This window comes from Lynx rufus, unplaced genomic scaffold, assembly GCF_022079265.1.
Source record: "Lynx rufus isolate CCGP_SWC_20201006 ecotype Redwood Valley unplaced genomic scaffold, mLynRuf1.p SCAF_15, whole genome shotgun sequence".
NCBI classification, from domain to species: Eukaryota; Metazoa; Chordata; class Mammalia; order Carnivora; family Felidae; genus Lynx; species Lynx rufus.
Window position 1 is genome coordinate 31,517,101 of NW_025814829.1, and position 18,818 is coordinate 31,535,918.

The 18,818-nt window shown below is 39.9% G+C and overlaps 1 protein-coding gene across 1 annotated transcript in view; it reads right to left on the minus strand.

Annotated features, from left to right (window-relative positions):
• Window positions 1-7,652: 7,652 nt before the first annotated feature.
• Window positions 7,653-18,818, minus strand: part of LOC124509842 (potassium voltage-gated channel subfamily H member 1-like) — a 194,677-nt gene continuing 183,511 nt past the window's right edge. The window contains exon 8 of the mRNA XM_047076454.1: window positions 7,653-7,699. Within this exon, the coding sequence (XP_046932410.1) occupies window positions 7,653-7,699 (47 nt within the window). The remainder of the gene's footprint in view (window positions 7,700-18,818) is intronic.

Here is an 18,818-nt window from a genome sequence, read left to right on the forward strand (position 1 = left end):
CAACCACAGAATGGAAGAAAACATTTGTAAATCATAAATCCAATAAGGGATTTGTATCCAGACTATAAAGAACTCTTAATAATAAAAAGACAACTTAATTACAAAATAAGCAAAGGAAATGAATAGACATTTCTCCAGAGAAGATATACAGATGGTCAATAAACACATGAAAAGTTGCTCAACATCATTCGTCATCAGGGAAATGCAATCAAAACCATGATGACATCCACCACCTCACACAACAAGGTGATAACCAAAAAGACAAGTGTCGGTGATGATGCGAAAACACCAGAACCCTTGTCAAATGCTGGTAGGAATGCAGATGGTGCAAATGGTTTGGAAAACAGTTTGACAGTTCCCCAAAATGTTGAATATAGTTACCACTGGCCGAGCAATTTCACTCCTAGGTATGGACCCAAGAGAAATGGAAACATGTCCATGAAGAAACTTGTACGTGAATGTTCATAGCAGCACTATTCATAAGAGCCAAAAAAGTAGAAATAACTTGTGTGTCCATCAAATAATGAAAGGATAAATAAGATATGATATATCCATACAATGGAATACTATTCAGCAGTAAAAAGAAATGAATTACTGAGATATGCTACAATATAGATGAACTTTGAAAAAAAGTACTCTAAGTGAAACAAACCAGTCAGAAAAGTCACATATTGTATGATTTAATTTGTATGAAGTTTCCAAAATAGGCAAGCCTATACATATACAGAAAGAAGGTATATTAGTGACAGTCCTACTAATGCAATTAGGGCTAAGGGATGTGGGGAGACATAGGAAGTGCAAATGGGTATGGGGTTTCTTTTTGAGATTATGAAAATAAAATTGATAGTAGTGATGCTTTCACAACTCAGGGAATACACTAAAAACCACTAAGCTATAAAATTTAAATGTGTGAGTTATATATATATGAGTTTTTATTTCAATAAAGTACATATATCCATGTGTATATATATGCATACATGTAATATGCATACACATACATACATATAAAAGTTTCATAGAAAACCTAGGCAATGTCAAAAATGAAATGAACCACCTCCAGGAGCTCTGCTTCAGCCTAGCATATGGGGCTGTGTGCCAGAGGTAGACTGAAAAGCAACTAGATGATGCTAATTTTTTAAAAACAACTTTATCAAGGTATAATTTAGGTGTGACAAAATGTTCCCACTTGAAGTTTACAGCTTGATGAGTTTTGACAAATGTAACCACCAACACAATCAAGATACAGAACATTTTAATTACAGTACCAAAAAGTTCCCTCAAACGTCTTTATCTGTGCCCCAGTGCCCAGCTCCAGGCAACCAGTTATCTTTCTTACCTCACTGTAAGTTAGTTTTGCCTTTTCTATAATTTCATATAAATCATACATTGTGTACTATTTCAGATCTGGCTTTTTTTAAACTCAGTGTAATATATTTGATATTTAGCCATGTTTTGTGTATGTCTAGTTCATTGCTTTTTTATTGTTGATAGTATTACATCATATGACTATATGAATTTGTTTATTCATCTGCTTATGAACATTTGGGATTTTCCTGATTTGATTTGTTATAAACATTAATGTCTAAGTTTCTGTGTGGACATATGTTCTCATTGCTCTTTGATAAATGCACAGAAGTGGAAACACTGGGTCTTACTGTAACTTCATGCTTAATTTTATAAGAAATTGCCTGATTTCCAAAATGTTAATACCATTTTGCACACCCACCACCAGCAAGGCTCAAGTCTTTTTTTTTTTTTTTTAATTTTTTTTTTCAACGTTTATTTATTTTTGGGACAGAGAGAGACAGAGCATGAACGGGGGAGGGGCAGAGAGAGAGGGAGACACAGAATCGGAAACAGGCTCCAGGCTCCGAGCCATCAGCCCAGAGCCTGACGCGGGGCTCGAACTCACAGACCGCGAGATCGTGACCTGGCTGAAGTCGGACGCTTAACCGACTGCGCCACCCAGGCGCCCCAAGGCTCAAGTCTTTTTAATTTTAGTCTGGTGGGTATCTCATTGTGGCTTTAAATTGCATTTCCTTGATATCTAATTAAATGGAGCATCTTTTCATGTGCTTTCTGTCCATTCATATATCTGCTTTTGTGAAGTGTCTGTCTAAATCTTTTGCCTATTTAAAAAACTGAATTGATTTATTTCATTACTGAGTTGTATGAGTTCTTTATATATTCTGGATTCAAAACCTTTATCAGTTATTTTATCCTAGTCTGTGGCTAGAAATTTCATTTTCTTAACAGTGTCTTTCTTGATACTGTTTTTGATGAAGTCTCATGTATCCATTCTTTCTTCTATGTTTCAAACTACTTTCTGTATCCTAAGAAATCTTTGCCTACTTGAAGGTTGCAAAAATGCCCTGATTTCTAGGGGTTTTAATTTTTATCTATTTCAAGTTAATTTTTATGCCTGGTGTGATGGGAGGGTTCATTTTCAAATATGAATAACAAGTTTTCCAGCACCATTTGTTGAAAAGATTACTTCCCCATTGAAATACTCTTAGCACCTTTCCCAACCCACAAGGATTCCTCATGTTTCCCTTTGATAGCCACTTCACTCCCACCCTCCCCCCCCTTAAGCCCTGGCATCCACTAGTCTGTTCTCCATTTCTATAATTTTGTCATTTCAGAAATGTTACATAAATGGAGTCATAAAATATATACCCTCTTCAGTCTGTGTTTTCTTGGGGTTTTTTTGTTTGTTTTGTATTTACCCACACATGATGCTCTTCTTCCATTTGTGTAGATCTAAGTTTCATTGATATTATCCACCTTGCATTTCAGGTCTGCTGGTGAAAAATTTTGGCAATTTTTGCTCCTTTGAAAACGTTTTTATCTCGTATTTATTTTTGAAGGATATTTTTACTGTATATAAAGTCCAAGGTTAATAGCTTATTTTGTTGTGCTTTTGCTTCAACACTTTAAAGATACCATGCCATCTGCTTTTGGCTTAAAAGTTTCTGACAAGAAGCATGTGGTCATTGTTAACCTTCGTTCTTCCATGTGTAATGTGTCTCTGTATGCAATATTTTCTTGCACAGTCCTAAAATTTCTCCTTATAAATTGTTTTCAGTAATTTGATCTAAATTCAATTGGCGTGCTTTTATTTTGTGTTTATCCTACTTGGGGACTGTTGAGCTGCTTGGATATGTGATTTTATCATTTTCACAAAATTTAGAAAGCTTTTAGCTTTAATTCCTTTTATTTTTTTTACCTTTCTCCCTTTTTGGGCTTCCAATCACATGGATATTTATAATAGCTGTTTTAAAGACCTGTCTGCTAATTCTTTCTTCTCTGTTATTTTGGGTCTGCTGCTATTAACTGGTCTTTCTCCTAATTATAGGTCACTTTTTTTTTTTTTTTTTTTGCTTAATTCATATGCTTAGTAATTTTGGATTACATGATGGAAATTGTGCCTTTTATGTTATTAAATGTTGGATTTTCTTGTCTTCTTTAATAAAGACTTGGATTGTATTCCGTCAGGCAGTTAATTTATTTGCATATCAGCTTAATCCTTTTCTAAGCTTTATTAAAATATTATTAAGTAGAGTTTATTCTAGGACTTGTTTAGTCCCATTACTGAGCTGTGACTCTCTTGGGATCTCTTTTGGAATGCCCTCAATGTTCATCGAGGATCTTCCACTCTGCTTGGCTAGAACTCAAGTTTCTACTAACTGTGTATTATCTCTAGGAATCATTCACCTTACGGGTATCTAGTCATCCTTTGCCTGCCTCATGAAGTTTTACCTTATAGTTAGTATTTAGCTATAAATTCAAAAAGACCTCTATGTAGATCCTGAGCATCTTCTACACAGCACATTCCAGCTACCCTAGCCTCTCCAAATTACTATTTCTTTTTTTTTTTAATTTTTTAATGCTTATTTTTTATAGAGAGCGAGAGAGAGAGCATGAGGGCAGGGGAGGGGCAGAGAGAGACGGAGACACAGAATTTGAACCAGGATCCAGGCTCCATGCTGTCAGCAGAGCCCAACACGGGGCTCGAACTCACAAGCCATGAAATCATGACCTGAGCTGAAGTCGAACACTTAACCAACTGAGCCACCCAGGTGCCCCAACCAAATTCCTATATCTCCTCAGCTCAGCAATATCTCCATGGTCTTCTTGGTGATCCAGAAAGTGCCCCAGACAGAAAGCCGGAACTTTCATAGGGCTTACTGAATTTGCTTCCCTTCTTTGAGGAGTCACAGAACTGTACTTCCTGTTGCCTAGTATCTACAAAGGGTTGTTTCAAAGATTTTGTCTGGTTTTCCAGTTGTATGTGGTAGGAGAGCAAGTCTAGTCCCAGTTATTCTTTGTATACAGAAGAGGTAACTGGTGTCATGAAAAGATCCAGTGTTGTCCCTCCTCCCCCACGTAAAACTGTCTCTGTGGTATTCAATATCCAAGACTTGGTTTAGGCTTGATGGTCTTCTCTTAAACAGAAACTGTGGGCTCCCCAACACCACGGCTGAGATGAAAACGCACAGGGTACTCTCCCAGCCAAAATTCTCGGCTCTTTTCCCAACGGGAGCAGTGTCACCCAGCTTCCCTCCCCCAATCCCTATTTTAAATATACTCATATCTCTGCTCACAGCTGCAGCCTCTGTTAGCTAGCTAGCTTTTACTCTTATCCTGGTCCCAGAATCATATTAGCCATATCTCATTAGTGGACATGTCAAATCTCAAATCTTAGTCCTTTTCTTTCTATCTCTTGTCAAATTGATCATTTCTGACAGAGAGGAATGAGAAATGGTCTATTACAGAGTGGCCCTTTTTAATATCCCCCTGCTCCTCCATGGTATTTATACATTCTTCCTACTGTAGTTGCCTCTTTCTCTCCTTACTCAGGTTACTTTATTCCCCTAACTCAATACACTGCATCATTGTGAGATCATCAGGTTTGAGGGTACATAACCACCTTCACTTCAACTCATCACTCCTCCCCACCCATCCTTCCTTAGGATGAATAACACTGCCTTTGGTTCCTAGTAACAGCTCTGCTGCTTATTAACTGGGTAGTCCTAGGAAATTTACTTTCTTCCTTTGAGACTGTGTCCATACTTTGGAATTGGAATAATACATTCTGTGTATCTCTTAAAGTTATCTTAAGGATTAAGCAAGATCATCCATGGAAAATACTGTGCCTGGACCATAATAAAAGCTTAATAAATTTAGCTATGATGACAGCAGTGATGATTAAAGCTAATTCTTCCATGTACTGTACATACCACCCCTCTGCCTGACCTGATGATTACAGTTCTTCCCTATCAAACAGCTTCTTCAATCTCCCTTCATTTCCCTTCTAAACATTACCAGATTTCCCCTATTAAAAAAAAAAAGCAGTGTATTTTCTTCTCTTCCCAGCTCTTCATAAACACAGCTTCTCAACTCTATGACTCTTCTGCCACCTTATTCTTAATTCCCTTTAATCCAGCTTTTATCCCCAACACTTCAAACTTCTCTAAAATTCACCAAAGACCAGTGAGCCACATTAAGTGGCCTATTAGTTCTTGCCTTTTCTGTAGCACCTGGCGGCATTGCCCATGCTCTCATTGTTTGGCTACCATAACCACTGAATTGTCCTTTTTCACTTCTTACCTGGTATAGGTTGAATCGCTGGTCTTACTCCTTCATTCTCCTGAGCTATATTATTATCCATACCCACAAAATGGCCTTATGGTTGGTTTAATGAAATTGTCTCCTCCTTGACTTTGGATTTGACTATGTGACTTTACTTGAAAAAATGAGATATCAGAAAGTGTACCATGAACAAAGCCTTGAAATGTGCTCAGGTAAGGTGGGATCTCCTTCTTGTGCCCCGACCTGTTGCCATGAAAAGGATACACCACCGGTTCAAGGGCATAAAAAGAAAAGAGAATCCAAAAGTAATATAGAAAATGAAGAAGAATTCCTCCAGACACAGAATATGGTAAATGATCACAGAGATTTATAATCATTAAAGACTTAAAGCAAAGAATTTAAAACATTCAAGTAGACCAATCACCACAAGAGACACTAGAGAGCAGTAAAAAGTTTAGATAAAATATTAGTCAATAGAACTCAGGTAAGTGAAATTGGGAGCCCCTGATTCATTTTTTTAAAGCTTCCAGGTGATTCTAATGTGTAGCCAGGCTTAAGAGTCACTGGTCTAAGGAAGTTGGGATGGTTTTATTCCCCAGGCTGGGGAGCAGATTAGGCCTCAGCACATAATGCAATTCTGGCCAGTGAGGCACAAAAGAGTCTGTTGAGGGTGGACGTGGAAACTTCTGGGAAAAGTTTCCTCACTTTTAAAAAGATTCAAAGAAAAAAGGTTGTCTTCTACTTCTGCTGGGCACTGTAGTACCTGCACGTGAGTCCTGGAACTGTGGCAGAAGGTAACAGCAATGTGGAAGACGGCACAGCAGGAAGATGGAAAAATCTGATGTTGCCTTTGAGCCACTGAATTAAACAGCGTTTAAGATGCTCTACATCAGGGCATCTTATAATGTGAGATAATACATTTTCCTAATGTTTATTTAAGGCGATTGGAGTTAGAGATTTCTATTTATAGCTGAAAGCATCCTAACTGAATATCAAGTAGGAATTATCCTGGAAATGTAAGAATTGACCAATATGAGAAAAGCTAGCAGAGTGCCACACTTTCATCCATTTATACTCCAGAAGAACTCTCCCAAAGGTCCTGTGGAAACATGAACAAGATTATTCATCACAGCACTATTTGTGGTATCAAGCCATGGGAGGTAACCTAAGTCCCCGTTACCAGGGGAGAAGTAAAATGTAGTTTTGTATAAATTGCATTCTGTGCAGAATCACATCAGTAGTAATATAGTTCTATCATATTACTTTAAAACATTAATGAACTAAAAGATTTCTATATATTTATATATAGCAGCATAGATAGAATGCCAAAGACCACGGAGTTGAAGGAGACAAAAAGAAACCATGACATTCATAGCACAGTACCTTTTATGTAAATTAAACACACATACATATACCTCTACATACACACAATGCTCCAGTGTATATTTCCCAGTACACACATATCTCTAAATATACAAATAGAAGGTAAAATAGTGAGTTAAAGGGAATAATAATGATAATTTAAGAAGAGGGTCTTGACGGACCAAGGCTGTGAGTGTTCCATACTCTGGGGAGCTTATGAGCAACTCAATTCTCTATACCTAAGATAAGGGGAAGAAGGGAAAGAGGAGGGGGAACAAGGGAGGGAAGAGGAGGGAAAGAAGGAAGGAAGGGAGGGAATGTAATTCACCACCTCAACAGATTGAGATAAAATATTCTTCTCAAGAGATACTTATCAAGTATTCAATAAAACTTACTATCAATTACTTTTAAGAAGCCAAGATTAAAGAAGCTGTGGTTTAACCTGTAAAGAACCAAGACTCAACATTATTCTCAGTAGTGAACAAAGTAGGGGAACTTTAAAAGCTTTTCCTTTAAAGTCAAGAACAAAGAAAATGAGCCTACTATGACTACTACTATTGAATATTATACTCAATGTCCTAAAAATTTAATAACAACAAAGAGTGATAATAATTTAAAAAATAAGAGTTAAAATTGTAGGTGTAGGTTATGTATTTATCTATGTATGAAATACAAAAGAACCATCAGAAAAAAAAAAACTAGTAGAACTGATAGGAGAGTTCAGGAAGGTTGCTGGATGTAAAATCTGCAAGCAAAAGTCAACAGGGGAGTAAGAATACACTTATCGCTGTTAAGTAATATATGGAAGTGTTGACTCACTATAATGTACACCTGAAACTAATATAACACTGGATGTTAACTACACTGGAATTGAAGTTTTTAAAAATTGACAGCATTATTTGAGAAGCAATAATCAATTAGAAAGCATAATAAAAAGAGAGAGAGAAAGAGAGACCATTCACAATGGAAGCAGTGTAAAACATCTAGGAATAAACCTAACAAAAATACACAGAACATTTATGGAGAAAATTATCCAATCTACAGCATAAGAAATTTTTTTAATGCTTGAGTAAATGGAGAAATAAATCATTAATTATGATAAGAATCAACATTAAAATCTTAATTCTTCCCAAATTGCTATAAAGGTGATTCCAAGCAAATTCCCAAGAGTTTTTAGAGCACTTTAACTGATTTTAAAATTTCAATGCAAGAGTAACAGTACATGAATAATTAAGATAATTTTTAAAAGAAGAGCAAAGAAGAAAACTGACCTACTGGTTAAAATGTATTAAACATCTATATTAAAGTAGATGTCAATACAGTGATAGGCTAAACCTAGAAAGCAGGATTGGTAGATCAGATTAAAAAGCTCTGAAACATCTCTGTTTGGCATCTCACACTTAACAAGTCCAAAATTAAACCCCTCATCTATCCCTCCCCTCCCCCACCCTCATCCTAAACCTATTCTTCCCCCATCTTCCCTTTGCAGTTGACAGACACTCCTTGGAATCTGGTTGTTTAACATAGTAGAAAAGTGTTTTGCGTCCATTTCTCTAGGATTTAATTCTTTGCTCCTCCATTGATGGGTATGGGCCATGACATGTTCCCTGAAACTATACTGAAATGGCCAGGGGTACCTGGGACTAGGGGATAGATGGAAATCTCTTCATTGCTCTTCTCCTCACATGTACAGAGTTCCCTGAGGCTTCTCCGTCTCTGTGGGGCCATCAGTTTTACGGGTGGCTCTCAAGAGCCACAAAAATGCGGCAACATTAATGCCCACAAATTAAAGAGGGAAACCAGTACAATCCCTATTCTTTCAAGGAGCACTTCTGTATGGGGCTGTGAAGGACATCTAGTTTTTTCAAGGAATCCCTTGGTGTCCTTGTTGTCATTTAGCACCATAACACCCCTCTAAGTCCATGGCCAAATGCAGGCATAATTTGCTCTGCCTCCAGCAAGTCACACTAAAAATCAACTCAAAATGGATTAAGTACATTAAGCTTGCCTGCTCCACCTCTCCTTCCCCAGCATTTAAACCTTAGCTCTGGGCTTGAGTTAACCAGCTCCAAGGTGATTTGGTGATTTTTCTTTCTTGACGAAAATCTAAGTCAACTTAGGGTGTTAGGGTGTGGCTTTTCCCCTGAATTAGAAAACAAAAACAAAAACAAAAACAAAAACGAAAACAAAAAACAGCACCACCACCACCACCACGCCTGATTTCCACAGTTCACCAGTCAGGATAAATGACTTGCTTGCAGAAAGTGTTATTTGCTACTGGAGGGAGAAAGCTGCTTCTAGAAGTTTAGAAGCATCCCTAATTTTTTTTTGAAGTTTGTTTATTTATTTTGAGAGAGAGAGAGAGCCAGAGAGAGGGAGAGAGAGAATCTGACAGCACAGAACCTGACATGTGGCTGGAACCCACAAACCACAAGACCATGACCTGAGCCGAAACCAAGAATCAGACACTCAACTGACTAAGCCACCCAGGCGCCCCTAGAAGCACCCCTAATTAAGGGTATACTTATCTAGTCATTTGTGTGGAGAAGAGGGAGCAGGGGCAGGAGTAGGAGCATAGGGAGGAGAAGATGGGGCTGCAGAGTCTGAAAAAGATTCTGGGCGCAGCCCTGTGGGGAGTCTCACTGGTGCATAGATCAGCCAGGAAAGTGGTTCTGAGGTACAGCTCCCAGGTGGGAAGGAATGAAACTACAACTTGAGGAGCTGGGTAGGCCACGGAAGTCTTTAGTTAGCAGGGCACATGATGTCCCATTTCCCACACTTGCATCCCTCCATCAGAGTCCACCAGCTCCATCAGCAACACTACCGATAACTCCCAAAAGTTCACCCACTGCCACCCAAAATTTCCTCCCTAAATCTGCCCTCATTTTCTCAATGCACTATTCCATACAAATTCTTCAATCCTTCTGTTCTGCAAATAACTGAACAACTCCTGTTGTGTGTGTATCGCTGTATTACCATCTGAGGAAAATATAAAAGATATCTACACCACTGGGACTAGTTATGACTTAATTAATTTTCTGTTTTCTCCATTAGAACATAAGCTCCAAGATGGCAAGGACCTTGTCTGTCTTACCCATCGCTGTATTCCCAACAAGACACTTATCTGGAACACAGGTGGTACCAAGTGGATTAATGAATGAATAATCCCTTTCATCCTGTCATTAACAATATAAGCCAAACATACAAATGAACAGAAATTACATGAATAAATAATGAAGTCACTTAATTTATCTTCCTGAATTACAAATTTGGCACATGAATTCACTACCAAACTAAATTATTTCTATGTGTTGGCCATCTTTGGATTTTATGAAGCCACCAGCTAAAACAACTCCCTTAAGTATTGTTTTTTTTTTTTCAAAAAAGATGGGGGTCGGGGCTCCTGAGTGGCTCAGTCGGTTAAGCACCCAACTTCGCCTCAGGTCATGATCTCACAGTTCGTGAGTTCGAGCCCCATGTAGGGCTCTGTGCTGACAGTTCAGAGCCTGGAACCTGCTTTGGATTCTGTGTCTCCCTCTCTCTCTGCCCCTCTGCCGCTCGCCCTCTGTCTCTCACATTGTCTCAAAAATAAATAAACATTAAAAAAAAATTAAAAAAAAGATGGGGGTGCCTGGATGGCTTAGTTGGTTGAGCAACAACTTTTGATTTTGGCTCAGGTCACGATCTCAAGTTAATACGATACAGCCCTGCATTGGGCTCTGCACTAACAGCACTGAGCCTGCTTGGGATTCTCTTCTCTTCCCTCTCTCACTGCCCCTCCCCTGCTTGCTCTCTCACTCTCAAAATAAATAAACTTAAATAAATAAATAAATAAATAAATAAATAAATAAATAAAGGTGTCTAAAAGAGGTGGTTTTCACAGACATGTGTAGTCATGGGTACACATATCAAATATATAAGCAGTATTTCTATGAAATAGTGATTCTCATGTGGGTGTAAGTTAAACTCCAACCAAGGGAGAAGAAATCAGGACAGATTCAGAGAAAGCTCCTGAAGGAACCGCCTTCCCCCACCGCCCACAAACACTTCTAACCTCATTCCCCAGATCTCCAGATCCAAAGTAGCCCTCAAAGGAGTATACTTGTCCTGATGAGCACCGGGTGATGTATGGAATTGTTGAAATCATTACACTGTACACCTGAAACTAATGTAACACTGTATGTGAGCTAGCTGGAATTAAAATAAAAACTTAAAAAGCCAAAAAAAAAAAATAGCCCTCAAGAATCTCAAGGGCTCAGACCCATGCCTGCAGATGCTGAAGCAGCTCAAATGGCAAACCCACTGGTCCCTCTATTATTCCAAAGCATGGAACATTCAAGATTAGAAGAAGAACTTGCTGGCTCCCGTGTGCTATGAGTCAGAGAAGTTTTTGGTGTACTTGTGAGCAGTCAGGAGGAGGAGGAAAATACAAACATAAGAAAGATGAGGAGTAGGAGGGAAAAAATCATTCCCATTTCTGGCTGAATGTGCTTGCTGGAGAATGGCTGAGGTGTTTCCCTTTGTTTGGAAAGAAGAAATCAATGCTTGCATCTAAACTTCCCTCTAATTAGAAGCCACATCAGGCAGACTCTCTAAACCTTTTCAGCCCTGAAAAGAAAAAGCATCACCACATTATCACTCTACAAAATGGAGTCATTAATACCCTGTAAAACATAGAAACTGTGAAAAAAGGCTGTGAAGCATGCAGCCACCAGCATTTAGCAGGAATGCATTTTGGAAGAATAAAGTACTAAGCTCCAGTTGCAATGGTGGGGGTTAAAATGAATAAATCCTGCCCTAAAAAATGAAGTCACCTAATTTTCGTCCTAAATTATAAATCTAATAGACCAGAAACAAGCGCTGGGTATGAAGTTAGGGGGAGGGAATGTTTAGAAAAACTTTCATTTGGAGGTCTCCTCAGAGGAATGAATGTAAATGAATTCAGTCATAGACGGTAAGCTCGGTGCCTCAGAGAAGTGAATCGGTGCTAATGAAGACAAAGGGTGCCATCAGGGATTTGCTTCCAGTGGAGAAGAGCGCAGATTTCCTGGCCATCATGTGTGAGGCTAACCTAGTCAGCCTGCCTCATGCACTCCATCACTCCATCACTCCATCACTGGAGGGGCAACACCAAATCTGGGAGTGGAGGAGTTTCTCTACAAACCCACTGTCAGCACTGGAAAGACACAAAGCACACATCCTAAAGATGTTTGGCCCTCCTCCCGGACAAGGCACAATGTACTTCATGTCCTGTTCTGGATGGCACAGGGATTCTAGAATCAATCAGAAGTTAGGTTTGCTCCTGAGTCCACCACTTACTAGCTGTGCAACCTTGAACAAGCTGCTAAATCTCTTTTCAGCCCAGCCAACCTGACTTCAAGTGCACATAAAATTATATTGCATACTGCATAGTGTTGTTTACAGCATTAAAGAGGGCCATGAGAAAGCCTTTGTAATACACACACACACACACACACACACACACACACACTATATAAATCACAGGTTTCTGATGCTCTGTCTTGAGCAGCCCCCTTTCATCAATTCCAAGCAAGTCTGGTGGAGGTTGGCCCACTGAGGAAAAGGAAACAGGCAAAACCTACTACAGGGTCTGAAATGCAAGAGGTTCAATAGGAATGTATTGCACTGCTAAATGGCCGTTGAACAAGGTTCATCAAAGGATTAAACATAGATGGTTAAACCAAGGGCCTGGGTTACATATGGTCTGATGCAAGCCTCCTCCTCCCAGCCCAAGATCTGGACAATGCTTCATCAGCCCCTTTGGCTCTGCAGCCACTAACAGCCCTAAGCCATGCCCCTAGCTGTCCATGTCATGGAGAGAAAAAGAACTAGAAGCAGCAAAGAGAGGGCAGAGACACAATGCCTGTGTTGTATTCACAGGCACTTGCATGCATAGAGCCAGGGCCATTACCTTTTGAAAAGGAAAGAGCCCTCAGCAAGCTTCACTCTAACTCTGGGAAAGGACCATGTATGCCATCTTTGGTTCCAAGAGGAAGTCCAATAATACGGTGTCTACACGAAAGGCAGCCTCCTACTCAAAAGCCTCTTGAGAGGGCTTCTCTCCTCTACATGAACAATTAGCACCTGCACAGCATCTGAGGGTTTACAACGCACTCCTGCATCTATTACATTGTGAGCCTCAAGCATCCTGAGATAGGCAGAGAATTTCTTTCTAGCTCTACTATATAGATGGAAGAACCCAAAGGTCAAAGAGACTGTTTTTGCCCAAGGGCACACAACTAGTAAGTCATAAGTCATGGACCAAGGCCTTCAACCCCTGACCTGCCTTCAGGTTCTGGGCTATTCTCTCCTCAACCTCAGGGGCACTCCGACTGTTGGTGGGAGAAGAGGAGCAGGAGCCAGGAAACCTGCCTGCCACACTCCACCCCCGTCCCCCTCCACAGGCCTGGCCTGGAGCCATGCCGGCCTCACTCCCCCACCAACACTGTGCTTGGTAAGAGGAGTTGGATGTGTGCTCACAGATTGCCCTGCTCTCTGCCAGGCATTCATGCCGGTTTGTATCACAGTTTCTGAGCTGAGACTTCATGGCATTTTCAGATGAGTGTTCTTCCATCCCTTCTAGAGGAGATACTAGGCAGAGGGGAAGAGGTCAGACACTGGCCTATCGTGAGTGAGCTTCATTCTTTCAGGACCAGCTTGAGGCCAAAAATAAACTCTCACCATAAAACCCTGCCCTCACCCCCAGTCACACTTACCATTCCCTGAATGCCTGAAATGCATCGGCAAACCAGGCTCACAGCTTCTGCAAACACAGTACCCTCTGCAAGATGCAGCCTTTCTCTACTTTTCTGCTTGAGGATTTGCTTATTCTTGCTGTTAGAAATGTTCAAATGACACCTCATTCCTTCTTTCAGTCACCCACTCATGCAAACAATAGCAAAGCCTCCCTTGACTCACAGGGGCTCACCACACCCACCAATGGCTCTGCCAATCATGCCTCCATCCAGAACTGGTTACCATGTATTTTTTTTTCTTTAAAAAATACATTTCGTTATTTTAAAAAATGTATGAGCCAATTTAAAAATAATGTTAAGTAAATAATAATACATGTTGAACTTGGATATGACAGAAAGGGGTCCAGAAATGACTAACATCTTGGGAAACAAAGTAGAATCTACTACTACTCCCTGGTCACCAATGATGTCTTAATGATTTTGCTCAGAAGTGTCTCCAGACAGAGCCCTTTCTGTCTTATCATCACTATCATGTCTTAGTTCAGAATTCTGATCCACCCAATAAGTGTTTGTTAGTCAATGACTATCCGCCAGTTATCAGCACATGGTCTCAGCCTTCAAGGAGCTTGTTAAGTTCCTAGAGAAGTTAGATAAGTGAACAGACCATTGTAATACAGTATGATGAATGCAGTATAAGGGCTCATCACAGAGTACTTTGGGAGGGACGCAGACTCCAGCCTCAGAGGTTGGGGAAAGATGGTGGTCATCTGTGCTGAGTCTTGAAGGACTGGTAGAAGGGAGTCAGCAAAAGAAGAAAAGAAAGCTCAGGCAGAGGGGCAACCATTTCTGGTGCTTTTAGTTCTTTATGTAGATCCATAATCCACCCAGTACCATTTTCTTTTTTTTTTTTTACCATTTTCTTTTTTGTCTGAAGGACTTCTGTGTACATTTTTTTCATAGTACTGGTTTATTGGTGAGAAATATTTTTAGATTTAGTATGTCTGAAATGTCTTCATTTTATTTTTTAATTTGAAAGATATTTTGCTGGACATAGAATTTTAGGTTGACAGTGTTTGTATCTTTCCCTCCTCTCCTCCCTCCCTGCTTTCCTTCCTTACTTTTTTTTTTTTCCCACTACTTTAAAGGTGATGCTCCATTGTCTTCTGTTTGCATTGTTTCCAGGGAGAAATCTGGTATTTTTATTCCTCAGTATATAGAACGTATTTCCCCCCCCCCCCCACCCCCTGGTTGCTTTAAAGATTTTCTTTGTATCACTGATTTTTGAGCAATATGATAATGATGTGCCTTGGCATAGGGCTTTTGTCCCCCCATGTTTCTCGTGTTTGGGGCTCTCTGGGTACTTGGATTGGTAAATTCACAGTTTTTATCAACTTTGGAATATTTTCAGACATTATTTCTTCAAATATTATTTCTGTTCCCTCCTCTCTTTCAAGGACTCCAATTACATGTATATTAGCCCCTTGAAGTTGTGCCATAGTTCACTGATAATATGCTCATTCTTTAAAAATTCTTTTCTTTCTATGGGTTTCATTTTGTGTAGTTTTTATTGCTAGATCTTCCAGTTCATTAATCTTTCCTTCTGTAATATCTAGTGTCTGCTTCTACCATTAATCCTATCCACTGTATTTGTTTAACTTCAGACATTATTCTTTTCATCTCTAGAAGCTTAATTTGGATAAAAAAAAAATCTTCCATGTACCTATTTAGCTTTTGGAACACATACAGTATAGTTATAATAACTAACTTAATTATTTTGCTAGATGTAATTCTAACATCTGTATTAGTTCTGGATTAATTTTGATTAATTGATTAATCAAAAATCAATTGATTAGTTAATTAATCAATTAATTGATTTTTGATTAATTGATTTTTCTCCTTCATCATGCGTTGTATTTGCCTCGCTTTGTTGTATAGCTGGTAATTTTTTTATTGAATGTCAGTCTTTGGGAATTTGACCTTTTTTGAGTGCTGGATATTTCTGTATTCCTACAAATATTTTTGAGCTTTGTTCTAGGAAATGGTTAAGTTAGTTGGAAACGGTTTGATCCTTAGAGGTCTTGCTTTTGAGATTTGTTATGTGGGACCAGAACAGTGTTTAGTCTAAACCTGGTTATTCCCCACAAGGAAAGACCCTCCTGAGAACTCAACCCAGTGCCTATGCATCCAGACTGGCTGGTGGGAATAGGCATTATTACCAGCCCCATGTGAGCACATTTTTCTTAATCCTTTTGCATGGTTCTTTCCCTAGACTTGGGTAGTCTTTTCATTCACATACAGTGATTAGTGGTCTATTGAAAACTCAAGGGGACACTCTCTACATATCCCCAGAGTTCTCTGTCTGCATAGCCTCTCCTGTTTGCTGCTCTATTCTGTAAAATACTGCTGCCTGTCCTCAGGGCTGAGTTCCTCCTCCTGGACTCACAGCTTCGAAATTGTTCTAAGGCAATAATCTGGGGCAGTCACAGTGCTTGCCTCTTTTATTTTATGTGTCTTAGAGATCATTGTCCTTCATTGTTTGATGCCCAGTATCTTGAAAGGCATTGTTTCATATGTTTTGTCTGGTTGTTTTGTTTTGTTTTCAAGCAGGAGGCTAAATCTAGTTTCTGTTACTCCATCTTGGCCCAATCAACTGCACAATATTTTAACAGTGGGTTTATTTGTCTATCTTCTCGTTGGACTTGGAGCTCCTTAAATGTAGAGCCCATGCTTTATTCACCTTCAAACCTTCATACATGCCTCTACACAGGACAGATGCAATAATAATTGGCCAAGGCTAAAAGAGTATCACAGATACTATTGCTTTGACCACAATGGGAGCACTGGCAAGAAGGATCCACTGAATAATTACAGCATCGTGGGGCTGAAGAAGAACATACAGGTCGTCCATTTTATCCCTTTAAAAAACATGAAGTTCTGCAAAACATCCCTAACAAGGCACCAGGAGATACAGTGTTTAGCTAAGGAAAGATGAGAGATGAGGTACCTTGTCTCATCTGTATGTAGGATGCTTTGCAATAGAAGGCTTCTTTGGCTCATAATAATCTCCCTACATATACCCATTACCTATATGGGTTTGGAGACAAAGACGTCAGGACCACCAAACACAGGGAAGGGACAAAAGTTGAGAGCAGAAAAAAGGGCAGAGGTGGTATCAGAGAAGAGGCATGCCCCAAACAAAAGATAAAGACTCCGTGGAGAAGAGAGTATTGAAAAAGAAGAAGGGCACGGGCTCCATATTTCCCCAGTTTCATATTCTTCCTTTGTTCTCACATTGTACTAACTTAGCAGGAGACCATCTCTGTGCCTTCGTTTTCCAACCCAGCCAAGTCATATGCAGGCACAGGCATGCATCATGCACACAGACCCTAAACCATATCACGTGTCTGAGATTAATATAGACAGATCACCAAACAAGCAATCTTATAGTAATTTTGCAGACAGCCACCAGAGATTCTGGGTGATATAAGAGGTCAACAATTGTTATCAGTATTGCTTATCCAGAGTAGGGTATGTGAGAAGTAACTTAATGTGAACTACTACAAGGAACTTTTATACTAACAATCTCCATGAATCATCCTCATCCCCAGACCTTAGTGGAGAGAGGACATGCTCCTTTATTTTAAATATAGGAACTAAAATCCAAAATGATTAAATGACAAAGTCCAGAACTGGTTTTCCCAATCCTTAATTCGAAGATCTTAGCTTCAATCATACTAGATCATTGGTAACTGATGAAACTGGTGTCACCAATGTATGGGATATTTTTTTAATGTTATCTAACAAACCGCCACCATGGAAAATATAAGCCCCAGAGAAAAACTGGCTAGTAAGCAGGCTGTGGTCAAGTTACCTTCAAACCCTGCTAAGCAGTACAGGGTAAAGTTGTGAGAGACATGAGCTCAAAGACTACCGCAAAAGTAACTGGAGGTTTTCTCTTGTTTTTCTTGTCCCCGCCATGGATAGACTGGCTGAGGAGCTGAATCCAGTCAGCAAGTAGACAGAATAAGGAAAGAATAGTGTCCTGCACCCTAAACATCACCTACATCTCTGAAGAACTGAGTTTATTTTACATATGAACCAAGGATATATGGTTAAAAATGGAAGCCTTTTCCAGAAAGCCATGTGAAACCTGCCTAGCAACCTGAAACAGGGACATTCTGAATTCCTGGTGCCCAGCAACCCAGAGTAAAGTTCAACTTTCTCGAGGAGAATTCATGCTGACCTGATACACAAAGAAAGATAAGAATGAAGGGTGGAAGGGGATGAAGAGAACAGGGAAGGAGAGAGGAGAAAGAACAGGAACAAAAGAGGAAAAGAAAGGAATAGAAGAAAAAGGGAAAAACTAGGCTTTGCTTTCCTATTCCTATTACCCCATGGAGGGGTTGTGGATAACTAAACAATTATAAAATCCTATCTTTTTTCTGGGTCCTCTCAGCAAGTACACAACAATAGACTAGGATCTCCCAACAGCACGTCCCCACAGCATTTCTAAACAAGTTTATCTGGTTTTGGCAAACAAACCCTTGCCTGTGACCCATCCACACTTTTAAATGGGGTGGTCTTCTTCAGAAAGAAGCAGTCCATGGTCCTAGGGCTTTGCCCCATCATGATGGGATCAGAAATGAGCTCTCCCTAAGCCAGCACCAGGAGGACTAACAGCTAGATGGCTCAAAAGCAACCTGAGCATAGAGGACAGACAGGGTTGGTCCTCAGGTGACTGAAGGGCCATTTGAGAAAGGTCAGTCAGGTGTGCTTCCTTCAGCAGAAAACAGAAGTGGAACACCTCTCACCTGGGAGCAGGACATGGCACTGAACAGACTGAACACAAACTGGGTAAGCAAGAAAGACTGAGGGGTGTTTGGCTTAAAAATCTTTAAAACTAAGGCAAATAATTAGCCCTTCTGAGTGGGTTAGTTATAATCTTTTTTTTAATCTTTATTTTTGAGCGCACGCACGAGAGAGAGACAGAGCGTGAGCAGGGGAGGAACAGAGAGAGAAGGAGACACAGAATCCGAAGCAGGCTCCAGGCTCCAAGCTGTCAGCACAGAGCCCAACGCGGGGCTCAAACCCACAAACTGCGAGATCAGAACGTGAGCTGAAGTTGGACGCTTAACTGACTGAGCCACT